Genomic DNA, 15,252 nt, shown 5'->3' with positions numbered 1-15,252 from the left:
ATCTTCCTAAAAAAAACCAACTCACACAGCCTTTCCAACACTAAGTAGTTTGAATTATATTTATATGTATGTACACACACACACATTTGGATTACATCTATATGTATATAAGTGTATGCAGATACACACATACACACAAATTTTTTTTTGGTACCAAATCCCACACTGTTTATGAAACTTCAAGGGTAAGTCCTGGAAACATTAGTTCATTTAACATAACAATTAAATGTGTGTGCTAAGTTCTTGAGCGCACACACCCACGCACACACACACCCACACGCGCACGCGCACATACACACACACCCTCTCGAGCATGAACAACCATTAACACCGAGGCAAATAAAGTGGATTTAATTCCTGCATTCCTGCTGCAAAGGGAAGAGGTTCACTCAGTGGATATCTGCACCATTGGCCAAGCATACTCCCCAAACCAAACCAAAATTACAATCAAGGAAACACATGGAAACACAGCTTGTGACGTTATCCCTGCAAACCCTTTGATGCTCGTTGCTGCCATCAAATCAAATTCCAAGCTTTTGCCCATTTTAAATTAGTAACACCCATCTTTTCCCTTTAATTAAAGGGATAATTTAATATATATATATATATATATTTTATTAAAAAATCAACTCTTGTCAATAGCTGGTAGGAATTCACGATTAGTGACGTGGCTGGAAAAAAAATATATCAGAATAGTAGTTTGTGGAAGAAAAAAATGGTTGTTTCTGTTTTAAAATTATTATATTTACAGACTTAAAAAGCCATGCTGCAGAACTGAGCTCTCTGTCAAATTATGAAGATTTCCTACAATGTATTAAAATAAAAGTAGATTTTTATTATAGTTCTTGGGCTCCAAACTCATAAGCCACCACCTATCTGCAATCCTGGTTGTTGTCTTTTTGTTTGTTTTTCAAGAATATGTCTAACGGTCTGCACGCACAGTGACGGGTGTGAGCTGGATTCTAGCACCTACTGTGAAATCAGGGAAGGAAAAGAAAACATGAAACCAAACGCCAAGATTGCAGGCAAGATTTCTGAACGTCCCACCTAGTCCAGGACTCACTCAGCTCCTGAGGAGGCTGTCATGCAGGGAGACCTGAACCAGCCCAGAGGCGTCCTCTCTACCAATGAACACTAGTGTGCTGGGAAGTCTTCAGTTGCGGGTTTTTTTAAATAGATGAAGAAATCTTCAGAAGATATTCTTTGCTTTTGCAGCTCCTACTGTATGTTAAAAAATCCCATCTCTTCCCCCATGACCCGGGGTTTCTGCTGTTGCAAATAAATAACTTCTTATAACTGCTTGTCACCTTCTTTCTTCAGTCGACTAAGAGAGAGAGAGAGAGAGAGAGAGAGAGAGAGAGAGAGAGAGAGAGAGAACATCTTAGCCTTTGGTCCAGGCAGGCTAAGCGGTAACCTGAACCTGGCTTGGAGATGAGTCAAGACTCCAGCCAAGAAAACTCAGGCCTTTCTCAGGTGACCTTTTTGGCATCTACCTTCCAGAGCCCTTGAGGTACTTGGGAGCACCCACTTGCACAGGGCTCCCCACTGAAGTGTGACTGGTACTGGGAGCCTCATAAGGCCAGTCAGACACAAAAGCCTCCCAGTGAATTGCCAGTCAGATCAACAGCAAACATTTGCAATATGAGTTCCACGCCAGCCAATGAAGTACAAGGGGCTGGGAGTGGGAGAGGAATCAGTTAGACTCAGTCAGAAACAGAAGACCCCTTTTTTAATGAAGACAACAGGAACCAAATGCTCCCGTGCTTTCCCTCAGCTCAGTCAGGGTTGGGGGTTGATGGGTGGCAGCAGAAGTCGGCTGGGACAACTCCAGAAGGGGGCGCTGTGGACAGCCCCAGCTTAGAAAGAAAGGATGTGCTCACCTGTAATAATCCTCCTGACTTGGCAAGTGGCCGCCATGCATGTGGGGATGGCCGTGCAGCCACTGCTGCTCCATGGCCAGCCTCTGCAGCTCGGCGGACTGAGCGTGCATGGCCTGGAGCTGGTGGGCCGCTGACATCGGAGGCGGGATGGCACCAGGCAAGTCACGTGGATAAGGGGTACCTGCCACACAAGCACAGTCAGTTACTTTTCCGGACCAGCACAGAGCCTGGCTCACAGTTAGTAAATGCTTATTGACTGTTCCGTTTGAAGGGGTGAGATCATGGTCAATAGAAATCAAAGCACTGTTACTTTAACAGTTAAGACTGTTCAGGCTTTCAAATCAATGCTAAGGGCTGGGGCTTCAAAAAAAAAAAAAAAAAGGCAAACCCTATTCCTGCTCTCAAGGAGCTCACAATCTAATGGGGGAGATAATGAGGGAAGGTACTAGCATTAAGGGGGACAGGCAGTGTCACTGGGTCGCAGAGTACATGGAAGGGAAGAATGGAAAGAGAGGAAGGGGCCAGATTCGGAAGGGCTTTAAAAACTAGAAGGGGATTTAATATTGAATCCCAGAAGCAAGAGGGAAGCACTGCATGAAAAGGGGTGTGACATGATCAGACCCACACTTGGGGCTGATAGACTTGACAGCTGAGAGGAGGAGGAAGAGAAGGAGAAGAAGGAGCTCTGAGGCAGGGAGGAGGTGATGAAGGTCCGCAGCAGCACGGCAGGAGGGGTTAGGAAGGTAGAATGACAGAAGTGGCTGGCCAGTTCACTGGATAAGGAGAGGGGAGAGAGAAGGGGAGCCAAAGATGAAAGTGAGGTTGCAAGTCTGGGTGACTGGGAAGGTGGGGGTGCCCTCCACAGTAATAGGGAAATTAGGAAGAAAGGAAGATTTGGAGGGAAAGAGAATGAGTTCAGTTTGAGACATGCTGAGTCCCAGATGTTCAAGAGGCAGCTGGGAGATGGAGGTCAGAGAGGTTGGGGCTGGACAATTATCTCTGAGAATCATTTGCAAAGAGATAATTGATTCCATGGGAGCTAAGATCATAAATGAAATAATATAAAGGGGTGAAAAGCCTATAAAAGCTGAGTCCAGCATTTTTAAGCTTGTTCAGAATAGGGAAGGCCACCTTCTTCAAACCCTGAAAAAAGGTATTTTCCAAGCCTGAGGGAATCCCCCTCCTGATATTGTAGAGTGCCCCCCCCCCCCCCCCGGCTTAGAAGAGAGGGGAGCTGTTTATGATACAGAGGATCATCGTGACTCCTCCCATGTTCTTTCTGAACAGGAATATAAAATCAGAATCGAGGCTGGCCAATAGGTGAGCACAAGAGAGCTTAAGTGCCCTGTCTATCAGTGTAAGACAACCCTTGAAAAAGCCTTTTGCACATATGCGTGCACACACACACAGATGAGAATTCTCACCAAAAACTGGATGTCGGAGCATCTCATGCTCGTGGGGTGGCTGTCCGAGCAGAGGGTTGGGGAGGGTGCCGGGGGGGTAAGGGAACCGGGCCAGGTGAGGGCCGGCTGCCAGGGGGTCCACCAGCGGGTGCACGGGACCTGCTGAACCTGGGAAATAGGGGAAACCAGAAGAAAATGCATCTCATCAGCACTGAACCTTCCTTAGCATTTGTTCTTGTTACTCTTATGACGCATGATAAGAAGCAGCATTTGCACACATTGGCCTTTCGTTACAGGTTGTCCAGAGTTAGTCCCCCTGGAACACCATTCCTTGGTCACCCTTGTTGGAAGGGACAGCTGCTTGCCAAACAGTCTCAATTGTTAAAGCAACAATCTCTGACTTTCAAGTTCATTCAGTAAGGAGAAAACGCCCAAGCAGGAGCTCCCTTCTGAGCTCCCGGTCCACTCCCACCAAGGGGGGATGCTCATCTGAGCTGTGGGGTTTATGTGCGTGTGCGTGTGTGTGTGTGTGTGTGTGTGTGTGTGTGTGTGAGAGAGAGAGAGAGAGAGAGAGAGAGAGAGAGAGAGAGAGAGAGAGAGAGAGAAAGAGAGAGAGAGAGAGAGAGAGAGAGAGAGAGAGAGAGAGAGAGAGAGAGAGAGAGAAAGAGAGAGAGAGAGAGAGAGAGAGAGAGAGAGAGAGAGAGAGAGATCAAGTCTGTGAGAAGGAGCCTCCAGTTCAAACACCAGGAACAACACAGGCCCGGCTTCAGGTGACTAAGGTCTGGCAGAATACCAGAAGGCCTGTTGTCTCTAATGTTTGAATCTTGTCTTGGCTGTAGCTCAAGGCACTGGACAGGCCTCTTCTTCATGGAGTTGGGGCTAAGGTGACCCTTAGAGGATATGACATGACTAGAACATCTACCAAGTTGGTGGTGACCTCGGGAAAAACGTCAGGCATTTCTCTCGCTTGCCTGACCTGAATAGACCCTGCTATCCCTCCTCCTCCCAGGCAGAGAGCAGTCCTGGGTGAAGTAGAAAACAGCTCGATGTCTCTCTCACCCGCTCACCCTGGGGAGGCCGAGCCCCAGAAAGAGGAGCTATGCAAATACTGACCCACTGGAGCACAACAAACAAGAGAGATTCGTGAGCCAGACCCTGACCCAGGCTCAGCTCAGCTCCCTGTGCCCACCAGAGCTGTTCTGGGAAGGATTTGCTTAGCTTCTTTTTCTCTCCCATCAGGCACAGAGGCCAAGCACTGTGGGCTCTTCTTTTCTCTGTCTTCAACACTGTCTTCTTTGCCATCGGTTGGCTCACTTTCCCTGGTGTGCTGCCCTAAGCTGAGAACCAACCCCCTTTCATACATTTCCATGGTACTTTTGGCTGAAAAGGTTTCTCAGAATTCAGTCTGTTGTCTCCGAATCCCACCTGGGTCTCTGATGAATGACTGCTCTACTTTGTGACATCTACTGATTCTTTCTGGTCTAAAAAAGGTCCTTTTCCTATTCTGACTTTACAAGTCATGATGAGCCTGCAGGAAAAAAAGGCCAGTCTTCTACTTCACTGTGATCAGCAAGTTAATAAATTGGTGAATTCCTTCTAAGCTGTCCCTGGGATTCAGGAAAGACAAACCATTCTGCTTTATTCCCATTCCTACAAAGATCCCACACCCTAAAGATACCCTGATCCAACTCCAACCTCACCCCTCCATCTAAGTTGATTATTTCTATCTTGTTTGCACTGAGCTGGTTTCATGTTGTTTCTCTTATGTGAACCCCTTGAAAGCAGGGTCTGTCTTCTGCCTTCTTTGTGTTCTTCAGGGCCTGGTTCACAGTGATGATTAATAAATGCTTATTGACTGATGCAGACACATGGCCATGCCTGCACTTCAAGTGTTTCTGGTGCTTTATACAACAGTTGGAACAGGAGTTCTCCAAGGGAGAGGCAGGCCATTTGCAACGCAACTTCCCTGTCTTCTCCATGCTCAGTGCTCTGACCAAAGTAGGCATTTACAAGGTGTCAAGTTTGAGGTACAAGTCAAGACTGGATGACACCAGCATCCTCCTAACTTGGCAGCTAAGGGAACACTCATACTGGCGAAATCTCAGATCACTTGAGTACATGAGTCCCATCTGCTATACCTGCAAATGGTCACCTAATGCCATCATGAGAGCCCATCAGGCCTATAAGAACTGACTCTCAAGTTTAGTTCTTAGTATTTCTTCCAGGGGTGTCCATGAGGCTGGAAATTCTATAATACCAGGACAGGGGCCAAGGCTCTCTTCCCCACCCCATCCAAAAAAACCCCCCAAACAAAAAAACAATGGGGGGGGGGGTAATTTCAGTCCTAGAGGTGCAGGGTTCTGAGTTCTACACTCCATCTCAATCTGGCTGATATCTGCCACAGACTCTCCAACCTTTACCCCCATCTCAGAGTGGCCATGGCTCAATTCAAAGGGACCAGGCCATTCAAAAGAAGAGACTGAGAAATACCCCAAAAATAAAAAGCTGCATCTACTATGGGGATTCTAATAACATCAATACTGCTGAACTGGGTAGAAGTGACTTTCTCTGAATGTTCTGCAACAAGCTGAGCTTTTGTTCATTAGCACACACCCTGCAACACTTCCTTGGGGCCTCTGTTTTTCTAGAACAGTTTCTTAAACTGGGGTCCTAGAATTAAAAAAAATTTTGATAGCTGTTTCACTATAATTGAGCTCCTTTGCAATCTCATGTATATTTAATTTTATGCATTTAAAAACCTTATTCTGTTAAGGGCTCTGGAAGCATTGCCCAAGGGGTCCAAGCCACACAACAGATCAGAGGATCTTAGGACCCACAATCATGGCCAGGGAAAGCTAGAAGGGACCTTTCTAGTCCAGCTTCATTTCCTAGATGAGGGATTTTAGGCTCATCAAAGTAACTTGTCCAATGAAGCAGCTGGGAGGTGGGGGTGGGGAAAAATGCCACAGCACACTGAGTACCAGGCTGAGAGTCAGGAAGACCTGAGTTCAAGGCAGACCTCAGACATTTCCCAGCCGTGTGACCTCAGGCAAGTCACCTAACTTCTGTTTCTGGTCAAATGAGATAATAATTATAAAACATTTAGCACCGTGCCTGGCACACAGTAGGCTTCCCGCAAATGCTTATTCCTTTCTGCACGTCACACAGTGAGATGGGGCTCAAAACAACCAGATCTGAGCTTGGAGTCTCTCAATGAGACTGTCTGGTTGCAGAGGGGGCAACAGTAACATGTGTTTCCTCCAGGGAAGTCCCCTCTCTAGGCCTCTGCGCATAAGCTAAACCAAGGGTTCAAGCCCTCATGCGTGTCTCTTTGAGTCTCATGGTCCGAAGACTGGCAATGGGGGTGGAGGAGGCCCTAAGATGACAGGCTGAAGGAGACTGCGCTTTGGAGAACCACACACATACTATTAGCACCAGTGGCTCAGAGGCTTTTGTTCCTATAAGACACCCACTGGGGCTGTAGAACACAGAGCCCTGGAGCTCTGTGACTTTGTGTATTAAGTCAAGGAGATGTTCTTTTGAAAAGGGGCAAGGAAGAGCTTCAATGTTAGAGACGCCTCTGCTCAGTCCCTGTCAGTGTGACATATAACGTAAGCATTTGCTCTCTGTGGGGCAGGGGCTTTTTCTTGGTGATCCTGGGGACCGCCAGCTGCCTTGCTAGGCCAGGCTGGCCAACCCAGCCCTGCATCACCACAAGAACTTTCCACTCTGTCTTTGTGGACTCTGCTCCAGCTCTAAGTCTTCTTCTATTTGACAATCCCTGGGGTCAGTTCTCAGGGTGTCCAGTCCCAGCCCCCGGCCCCCTGCCCCCAGGTTCTGTAGGACTGCCAGGCTCTTTGATCAGTCGCTCAGGCTAGAGTCCTGCCGAGGGCCCTCAAGGAAGGCTCTCAGAGCACATCAGCTCCCTCGGGGAGAGCCTGGTCACAGAAAGCCAACATCTGAGGGGCCTCAAAGACCCTATCTCAGCTTCTGACCTGCTCAGAGGCCCATCTACTTTCCCCACCCACTGGCTCTCCTTGCCCTAGGTCCCCTCAGAGGCTCACCTTGATGTAAAGGATCCTGCTGATGGAGGTGCAGATGCGAGTGTATGTGTGAGTGTTGATGGTGATGGGGGGTCACATTAAACATCTGGAGCCGTGCAAGGGGGTCATTAGTCAGTGAGGCCATCCGCTCCGCATGGATTCTCTCGGCTGCCAGTCTATCAGGGTAGCTCATTTCAGGCCGCAGCTGGGGACCAGCCAGGGCAAGTCTCTCCCTCTCCAGGGGATTCAGCCCCGGGTGGAAGGAAGCAAAAGGGTGAGGTCCTGCAGTAGGGGGTATTGTGAGGGCACCATGCCGGGCAAAGTGCTCCATGGGGTTGGTGGCTGGGTGCAGGGCATCCAACTCGGGAGGCTTCACCTCAAACCCTGGCTTCATCCTCTCCCGGAGCTCCCGTTCCCGGATCTCCCGTTCCCGAATCTCTCGTTCTCGGAGCTCCCGCTCCCGGATTGTGGGATCCACGTTGTAGAGGCCAGGCATGTGATAGGCCAGGAGGGGATCCGTAGGGTTGAGGGGAACAAAGAAAGGATGATTGCGGTTGGTAGGTGACATCACGTGGGGCCGAGCATATTCACTAAGAGTCCGAAGCGCAGGTGTGTCAGGCCCAATGTACGGGGGGACGGCAGCAATGGTAGTTGGGGGTGGCTCAAAGGACGGTCGCATGTGGGCAGGTCCACTAAGCTGGGAGTCATTAAGTCGGCTTTCGTGGGAGGAGCTGGATGCTTTCTGTGACAGGAAAAGGGAGGAGGTTAACTAATATCAAAAGCTTCAATTGGAGCGTGCACAAAACCACACCAGGAACATGCCACCAATCTCCTCCTGGCTGTAGTCTCCTAAGACACAGCAAGGCAGACAAGAACACGGCCTGGGTCAGGCAGCGAGTCTGGGCCTGTCAGCCTGGCACAGACAAGGAAATGGGGGCATCTTCTGGGTAGGAGACCCTGCCCTGGGGTCACGGGCACAGAAGGAAGCGGAGGAGGATCTCTGGTGACAGTCACCTCACCCCCTCTCAACACCCGCCACAGCCCCCTGAACCGTGCTACTAACTAAATAGAAATGACAGCCCAGAAGCTTCTATGACCGATACAATACAATTCTTCTAGGCTCTCCCCAAATCGTCATAAGGACCTTCATAATCGTTGTCATTTAGGTAGTGCTTCTTCAGGCCTACGTGATCTCACCGGAACCTCACAACAATCCTGTGATGCAGGTACCCCACAATTTATCATCGCCCCCACTTTACAGATGAATCAGTGACAAGCTAGCTCATCAGAAATGAGATCCAAACCCAGAACTCTACCACTTCACCACTCTGGCTGCGTAGGCAGCCACCTCCTATGCCGTGGGCCCTCTGTAAACAGGTCTCGTGCGGGGCTTCTGAGCCACACGGGCTCAGGGATTAGCAGGGATTAGAGAAAAAGAGGGTCTTCACACATTTAACTGAGCATCACTACAAAGCCAGTCCACCAGAATTTCAATAGCAGCAGATCTTTCCGTGGCTCCCCCCAAATTCAGGCAGCATGTTTGAAGTCAAAAACCTCTCAGTGTCACATTGTCCCAACAGTCTTTTCCCTTGCCTGCTCTGGCCAGCCAAAGACTCACCGCAGCTCGCTCGGCTTCTCGCTCGCGCTCGCGCTCCCGCTCTCTCTCCTTTTCTTTCTCCTTTTCTCGCTCCCTCTCTTCACGGGCCTTCTGCTCTGCCTCTCGTTTGGCCTTTTCGATGGCCTCCTCCCTCTTCTTGGCAAGTTTGGATCCCGACAGGGGCATGAAGTAAAGGTCAGTTCGTGCACATGAGTTGTAGCCCCGGTCCAAGTGTTTGTAGAACCTGAAATGGACCCAAGACTCCTTAGTGAAGAGAAGAGAAGCCTCTGTGAAGGAGGGACCAGTAAACGTTTCTCCAGGATTTGGGGCAGGATCAGATCTTGCTAACAAGCTAATCCTCTCTCCTCCTCTTAGCTCATCTAAGAAGCCACAAGATCTATGGCCGGCCGGCTTTCTCGGGTACCCATCCCACTCACTACTCGGCCTGAGCTCCAGCATGTCAGAGCTCAGGCGCCTACCTGGTGAGAAGAGTGAAGGTGACACTGATTTAAGCATGGCTAGACTTGCTGGCGAATGATGGCAAACAGAACCCTCCCTCCTTGCAGGTGCCCTTACCTTGCAGATTGGCTGGCGTGGCTTGGCGTATCCACTACAGTGGGTTCAGGGGAAGGGCTTCGGGGTGGGGGAGGGGGACTTTCAGGCTCCTCGGTTTCATCGGGTGCCTCCTCCTTGATCTGGATGGGTGGGATGGCGCAGGAGGTCACTACGGGGACACTTCCACTAGAGGTCCCAGGAGTGGAACAGGATGGCTGGGACGGAGCACTTGGCCCAGAAGGGGGGGTGGAGGTGGAAGGGCAGGATGGAGGAGTGATGGGAGGGGGCCCCCCAGGCACAAAGGGGTGCTGAGAAAATGGAGGCTGGGGGGGGACCTGGTGAAGGCCTGAGGGGGGATGGTTGGCTACCGGTGGGAGGCTCTGGCTTTGAGTCAGCACTGGGGGCTGAGCTGGAGACGACTGTAGCGGCTGACTCTGGGGCATCAGCTGTAGAGGAGGTGGGTGAGCTGAGGGAGGGTGATGTGTAGACAGTGAACTCAGGGGTTTCAAAGCAGGTGGAGGTGGCAGGTTGGAGTTCATGGAGAATGGAGACGGTCCTGAGAGATGAGGTGGGTGCTTATGGGACTGTGGGGTGGGCAGCTGTGGGATAGGGGTAGTGGGAGGGGGTTTGATGTGAGGCATTGCCATCGGTGCGGGAGGAAGCGGCTGTTCTCTGGGGGGCTGAAGGGATGGCTGAGAGGCTTGGACCTGTAAGGAGCCATGAGGATGGGAAGGAGCTTGTGTGGCTGGGAGTGGAACCTGAGACTGAGAAGCCTGAGGGGCAAGGGGAAAAGGTTGTGGCGGTCCTGGGTGTGGCAAGAGAGGCTGTGTCTGTAGGCCATGAGGTCCTGGGGGAACCTGGCCATGGAGTGGGGGCTGGGGATGAGGCTGGGATGAGGCGGGAGCCTGGGGCTGGTTCTGTGTTCCGCTTAAGGGCTGCAAAGGTGGATGTGGATGCAGAGCTGGGGCCTGCTGGATGTGGGAGTGGGCTGGAGATGGAACAGGAGCCTGAGGCTGGCCGGGTGGCTGAGCTACTGATGGCGAAACCTGAGGGGGGGCTGACGGAGCACCGGCCGCTGTGGGCACTGGCGTCGGGAGCGGGGCTGCCCCTGGAGGGGTGGAGGGGGCAGCCTGGGCAGGGCCGCCCGGAGCCTGCACCGCCTGCTGCTGGGCAGAGGAGTCTGAGTCACTCTCATTGTCCTGAGGGCTGGGGATGCTGGGGGAGGTGCTGCGATTGTCTTGGTCAATGTCCTTGGGGTCACTACTCCCTTCATCATTAACGCTGCGACTGTCCGAACTCTCTCCTTCTCCTTCGCCCTCCGATGGCGAGTTGGGACGGCTGATCTCCTACAGGGCACAGAGACAAGGGAGATGATGTCCTTCCTGCCAATTGCTCTCTACGCTGTCATGAGCTGCCCAAGGTCAGTACACCAAAGCAGACCTGGCCATGTGTATCCCAGCTTGGCTGCCCTCAGCTAGTTCCCAGTTTGTTCAGCAGGACCACCCATCTTGGGGTCAATCCCACTGGGAGAGGGAGCTGCTCTATAAGGCATTATCCCCCAAACTGTGCTCTGCAACACATTTTTACCAGTTTGTACATTTCTTACTACCCCAAATCCTGACTATTAACTTAAAAATGGACTTTTCTTTCTCTTCCTCTATCCATGCAAACTGGTCTTTTCGTTCCTAGCTCCCAGGCCCCCAGAGCCTGAGGTGCCAGGCTGAGGGTGGAGACAGTAGGGTAGTATCTGGGGGCTAATTTACTGGTCAGACATACATAGTCTCTGGGCTGGAAAACACTGCTCTAAGTGAAAGGAAGAAATGATGGGGGGTCGGGGGTGGGGGTGGGGGTGGGGGTGGGGAGAGAAACCTGTATGGATGTTGCTACCAGCAAGAAAGGATTCAGGAGTGAGTCCATCCTGAGAAAGTAGCCAGTGGAGAGTGGGGCCCAAGCTCACTTGCTCAGAGGCCTCACCTGGGGGCTGTGGGTTTTGGATTTCTTGGCACTGGTCCTCTCTGGCTCTTCAGTATCTGATGCTGCCTTTTCTCGCTGACGCTTGGTGCTCTTGAGAGGAGAAGATGCTTCCTCCTTTATCTTCTATTAACAAGAACCATACAAAAGAGAGACAATATCAGGGCGTGAGTCTGTCTTCTGTTCCATCATGTTAATTATGATAGAAAGCAAACCCAAGCAGACTCTCAGGCAGGGCTTGCAGCAAGGCACAGCTGGCTCCAACAGGAGGGGAAAGCCCTCCCAAATGCAAGGGGGGGCCACAGCCCTTTCTCTGGAGGTCTTCCAACCAAAGACTGAATGACCACTTTTGGGATATGTTGTTGAGGCCCAGAGCCCTTAGGTTCCTTCCTAGTCTGAGAACCTGTAATCATCGTGGGGGGGCTGTAGGCATGAGGTCATCCTGGGATGATCTACACTGAGGTGGCAGAGGGAATTCTGAGTTTGACAAATAGCTAGGAGCTAGATGGAAATAGATGAACAGGAATGATATGAAACAAGGCATCGCCACCACCACAATTATATATATATATATATATTTTTTTTAGTGAGGCAATTGGGGTTAAGTGACTTGCCCAGGGTCACACAGCTAGTAAGTGTTAAGTGTCTGAGGCCGGATTTGAATTCAGGTCCTCCTGACTCCAGGGCCGGTGCTCTATCCACCACAATAATATTAATGCCAATGAGGAAATCGGAAGAGCAGAGTGGCAAGAGCGCTGTGCTGAGTCAGAGATCAAGGTTCAAATCCCACCTTTACTGCTTGATAACTATGCGACCTTGGCCAAGTAATTTAGATCTCATTCCTCATTTCCAAAATAAGGATAACTGAACTCCATGGTCTCCAAAATCCCCTTCTGGTTTTCAATCTTTGATCCTAAGCTCCTAAAAAAGAAACTGCGACGGGATCTTTCAGGCAAAGTTGGGGACTGTCTACTTAACACCAGAGGCAGCAGGGAAGCACTGGAGGTTTTTGAAGAGTGAGAATGGCCATTATCTGACCAAGTTAGGTTGGAGCATTATTCTGGTTCTTTTAGTAACTGTGTGAAGGTCTTGGAGAGAAGAGAGAATGAACTGATGAGGTCTACACTTGCACCATTCCCCTACAGCAGGGATTGCTGCTAAGGATGGGGCACAGAGAGGCCAGAGGGAGGTAACATCTGGCCACAGCCACCTCCACAGCCCCCACCAGGGAAGGTAAAGCAGGGCACACGCGGATCCCTGCTGGCACTCACCTTTGTAGACTTCTTCACAGAGTCTGCTTTACTGTCATTGCTTGAGGTGCTGGCCGCACTAGGAGAGTTCCGGCCACTAGATCGGATGTCTTCGTTGATGGGGGAGGCTCTACCATCAGGGCTAGCAGGCTGCTTCTTACGGCCACTACGTAGTGTAGACATCTAGCATTCCCCCAAACAAACCCCAAAGAAATGATTAAGCTCTGAATGATCTTGCAGTCCCTGCTAGACTCTGCTTTACTGAAGTGATCAAGAAACTCTCAGAGAGCAGTCAATCCAGGCAGTATTTGTTAACAGAGCAGATGACTTTCTCTTTCTTACTAAGAAACCCCTATCACCTTGGAGGGGGAATGGGGAGAGTGGTTATACCACACACAGACATTTTCTAGACAGGGAAGTGTGCAGTGGGATACTTCAAATGGAAATAAGAAATATAGCATTCGCCCCTCTTTTCCTCTCCTTCTGTCTCCTCCTTGCGAAAAAACAGTCTCTCAAGCTCATCTAAATGAAGGTGAAAAAATGGAAAACCAGGGAGCAATGAACAAGTCTTTCTCGATCTCTTCTAGAAGGCCCACAAGGGTGGACACTAAAAACACGGTCATCCTGATCTCAGATCCAAAGCATCCACCAGAGTGGATTTTACTCACTGGGGTCTGCTAAAAAAGGAGAATGTCCACAAGACAGCAAGCTGGCCCCCAGCTCACACACCATGAGGACCACCGGCCACACTAGTCCTTCAAGTCCTCCCAACTGCCTCAATTATCACGGGGCATTCACAAAGTTCCCTGTGCTTCTTTTGTGGCTGCACAGACATTCAGTCATCAGGAAAGTTACAAGCCCCATTCAAGCTAGGAGGAAAGCCTGACAGGACCACATCAAGACAAGGGAGTAGGGAAGGGCTGCGCTTCTGACAGGTGGGGGTGAAGGCAGAGGCTTGGAGGAAGATCAAGTGCTAATGAGAGGACTGGAAGAGAGGACCTACTAGCTCTCCTTGTGAATGTCCCCGCCACAATCTAAACCCAGAAGATAAGGGAGGCAGATGGGAGGACAGAAAAACAATAACAAAACCACATAGAGTCTTCAAAAAAATGCATTTGAGAAACAAACCCCAAGTGCACCCCAAAAAATAAATAAATAAGTGGGGGGGAAGGAGAAAGGAACTTGTTAACTTACATAGGGAAGGCCAGAGAGGCAGTGACCTGGGAAAACAGCTCTCTGAGCTGGAAGCCAAGGCCAGTGCTTTCCTCTCTACTATTTCCTTCACTCTGACCTTTGAGGGCCTTCTTAACATTTTCCCATGTGTAAAATGGGTTTTTTCCAAGCCTGACTTCAGTGAAAAGCTGTGTGAATGCCCCTCCTTCCTTTCTATACCTGTGAAGGGCCACTGGCATGAAAACTGGTGGAAGCCTTGGCTAGTTTTGCTGAACTGTTTCCCCCCCACTCTTCCTCTTTTATTATCCTGTTAGAGAACAAAACTGCACCACCTGGATAGGAAAGCATTTTTATGTGGATTCCAGCATTATTCCTTAGTGTCTCATAGGACACTGAGCACCTCGGTGGCATTGAAGGAGGTTAAGACAAGGGCTCTTTAAGTCTTAAAGTACCATGTAACATGCACTAGGAAGAGAATGATGAATAATCAAATGGCATGTTGATGTGGCCTCAGTGGATGACAACCGCCACAGGGAATAGAATGAGAGAGGTCAGGGGGCAAAAATATTTCTCGGAGCTTTCTTGCATGGGCAGAGCCACGGAGGTGGTTAAGGCACTGGGGATGGAGGTAGCAGGGGAAGGATGATGTCGCCATGCCCAGAGGCCGTACCGAGCCACGACTGCGTCGGGTCCTCATGCTATGCTTTCCACTGAGCCCATCCTCTTCCTCTTTGACAGGTTTGAACATAAAGGGTGGTGGGTCCACTGGCTTCTCAATTGGGGGGAGCTCGCCGTACTTCTTGAAGTGGATCCGACAGTCAGTGCACAATAGGATGTTTTCTCGGCCACCGTGGTGCCAGTCTTTGGAGGCTTCACAAAGGGTTGGGGGAAGGAGTAAAACAGAAGTCAGCGTGTCCCTGAACAACTAGGCCACCCGGAAGCAGCCTGCTTTGATAGGGAATCAACAAGAAGCCCAAATGCCACACCTACTGGGGCTGCAGGCTCAGTGCCATTCTAAAACCTTCCAGGGCCCAGAACTGGCCTATTTCTGGGCTCAGAAGACAGACTTACGAATGGCTACCAGAGGCATTTGTCTCTGCAAGGTGTCTGGTACCCCACTGGAGCATAAGTTGCACATGCCGCCTTTCCTGCCCATCTGCCCCAGCCCTGCCCTTCTCCTCTCTCCATTGGCTCATGAAAGCCCTTTAGCATCCCACCTCTGGGTTATGGGTAGGTTGTCTGCACCTGGTATTCAGAGCTCTATACTGATCTGCTAAACAGAAAGTGACTATCATAAAGGACTTAATATGGCCAGGGAGAGTTTGCTGTTCTCATTTCTCAACTTCCTCACTTATGGTAGAATTCAAAGTCAGAATAAAT

At 50.3% G+C, this 15,252-nt stretch overlaps 1 protein-coding gene across 5 annotated transcripts in view; it reads right to left on the bottom strand.

Moving 5' to 3' along the window:
* Positions 1-330: 330 nt before the first annotated feature.
* Positions 331-15,252, bottom strand: part of RERE (arginine-glutamic acid dipeptide repeats) — a 583,895-nt gene continuing 568,973 nt past the window's right edge. For all 5 annotated transcript variants that reach the window (XM_043991371.1, XM_043991372.1, XM_043991373.1 and 2 more), the window contains 9 exons: positions 14,543-14,742; positions 12,721-12,882; positions 11,453-11,575; positions 9,500-10,824; positions 8,945-9,167; positions 7,348-8,068; positions 3,305-3,451; positions 1,881-2,061; positions 331-1,324 (listed from right to left, as the gene is read on the bottom strand). In XM_043991371.1, the coding sequence (XP_043847306.1) occupies positions 1,291-1,324; positions 1,881-2,061; positions 3,305-3,451; positions 7,348-8,068; positions 8,945-9,167; positions 9,500-10,824; positions 11,453-11,575; positions 12,721-12,882; positions 14,543-14,742 (3,116 nt within the window). In that variant the 3' untranslated portion in view covers positions 331-1,290. The remainder of the gene's footprint in view (positions 1,325-1,880; positions 2,062-3,304; positions 3,452-7,347; positions 8,069-8,944; positions 9,168-9,499; positions 10,825-11,452; positions 11,576-12,720; positions 12,883-14,542; positions 14,743-15,252) is intronic.

Source organism: Dromiciops gliroides, chromosome 3 (assembly GCF_019393635.1).
Source record: "Dromiciops gliroides isolate mDroGli1 chromosome 3, mDroGli1.pri, whole genome shotgun sequence".
NCBI lineage: Eukaryota > Metazoa > Chordata > Mammalia > Microbiotheria > Microbiotheriidae > Dromiciops > Dromiciops gliroides.
The sequence above is the reverse complement of the archived record's forward strand: the minus strand, read 5'-3'. Positions and strand labels throughout refer to the sequence as shown.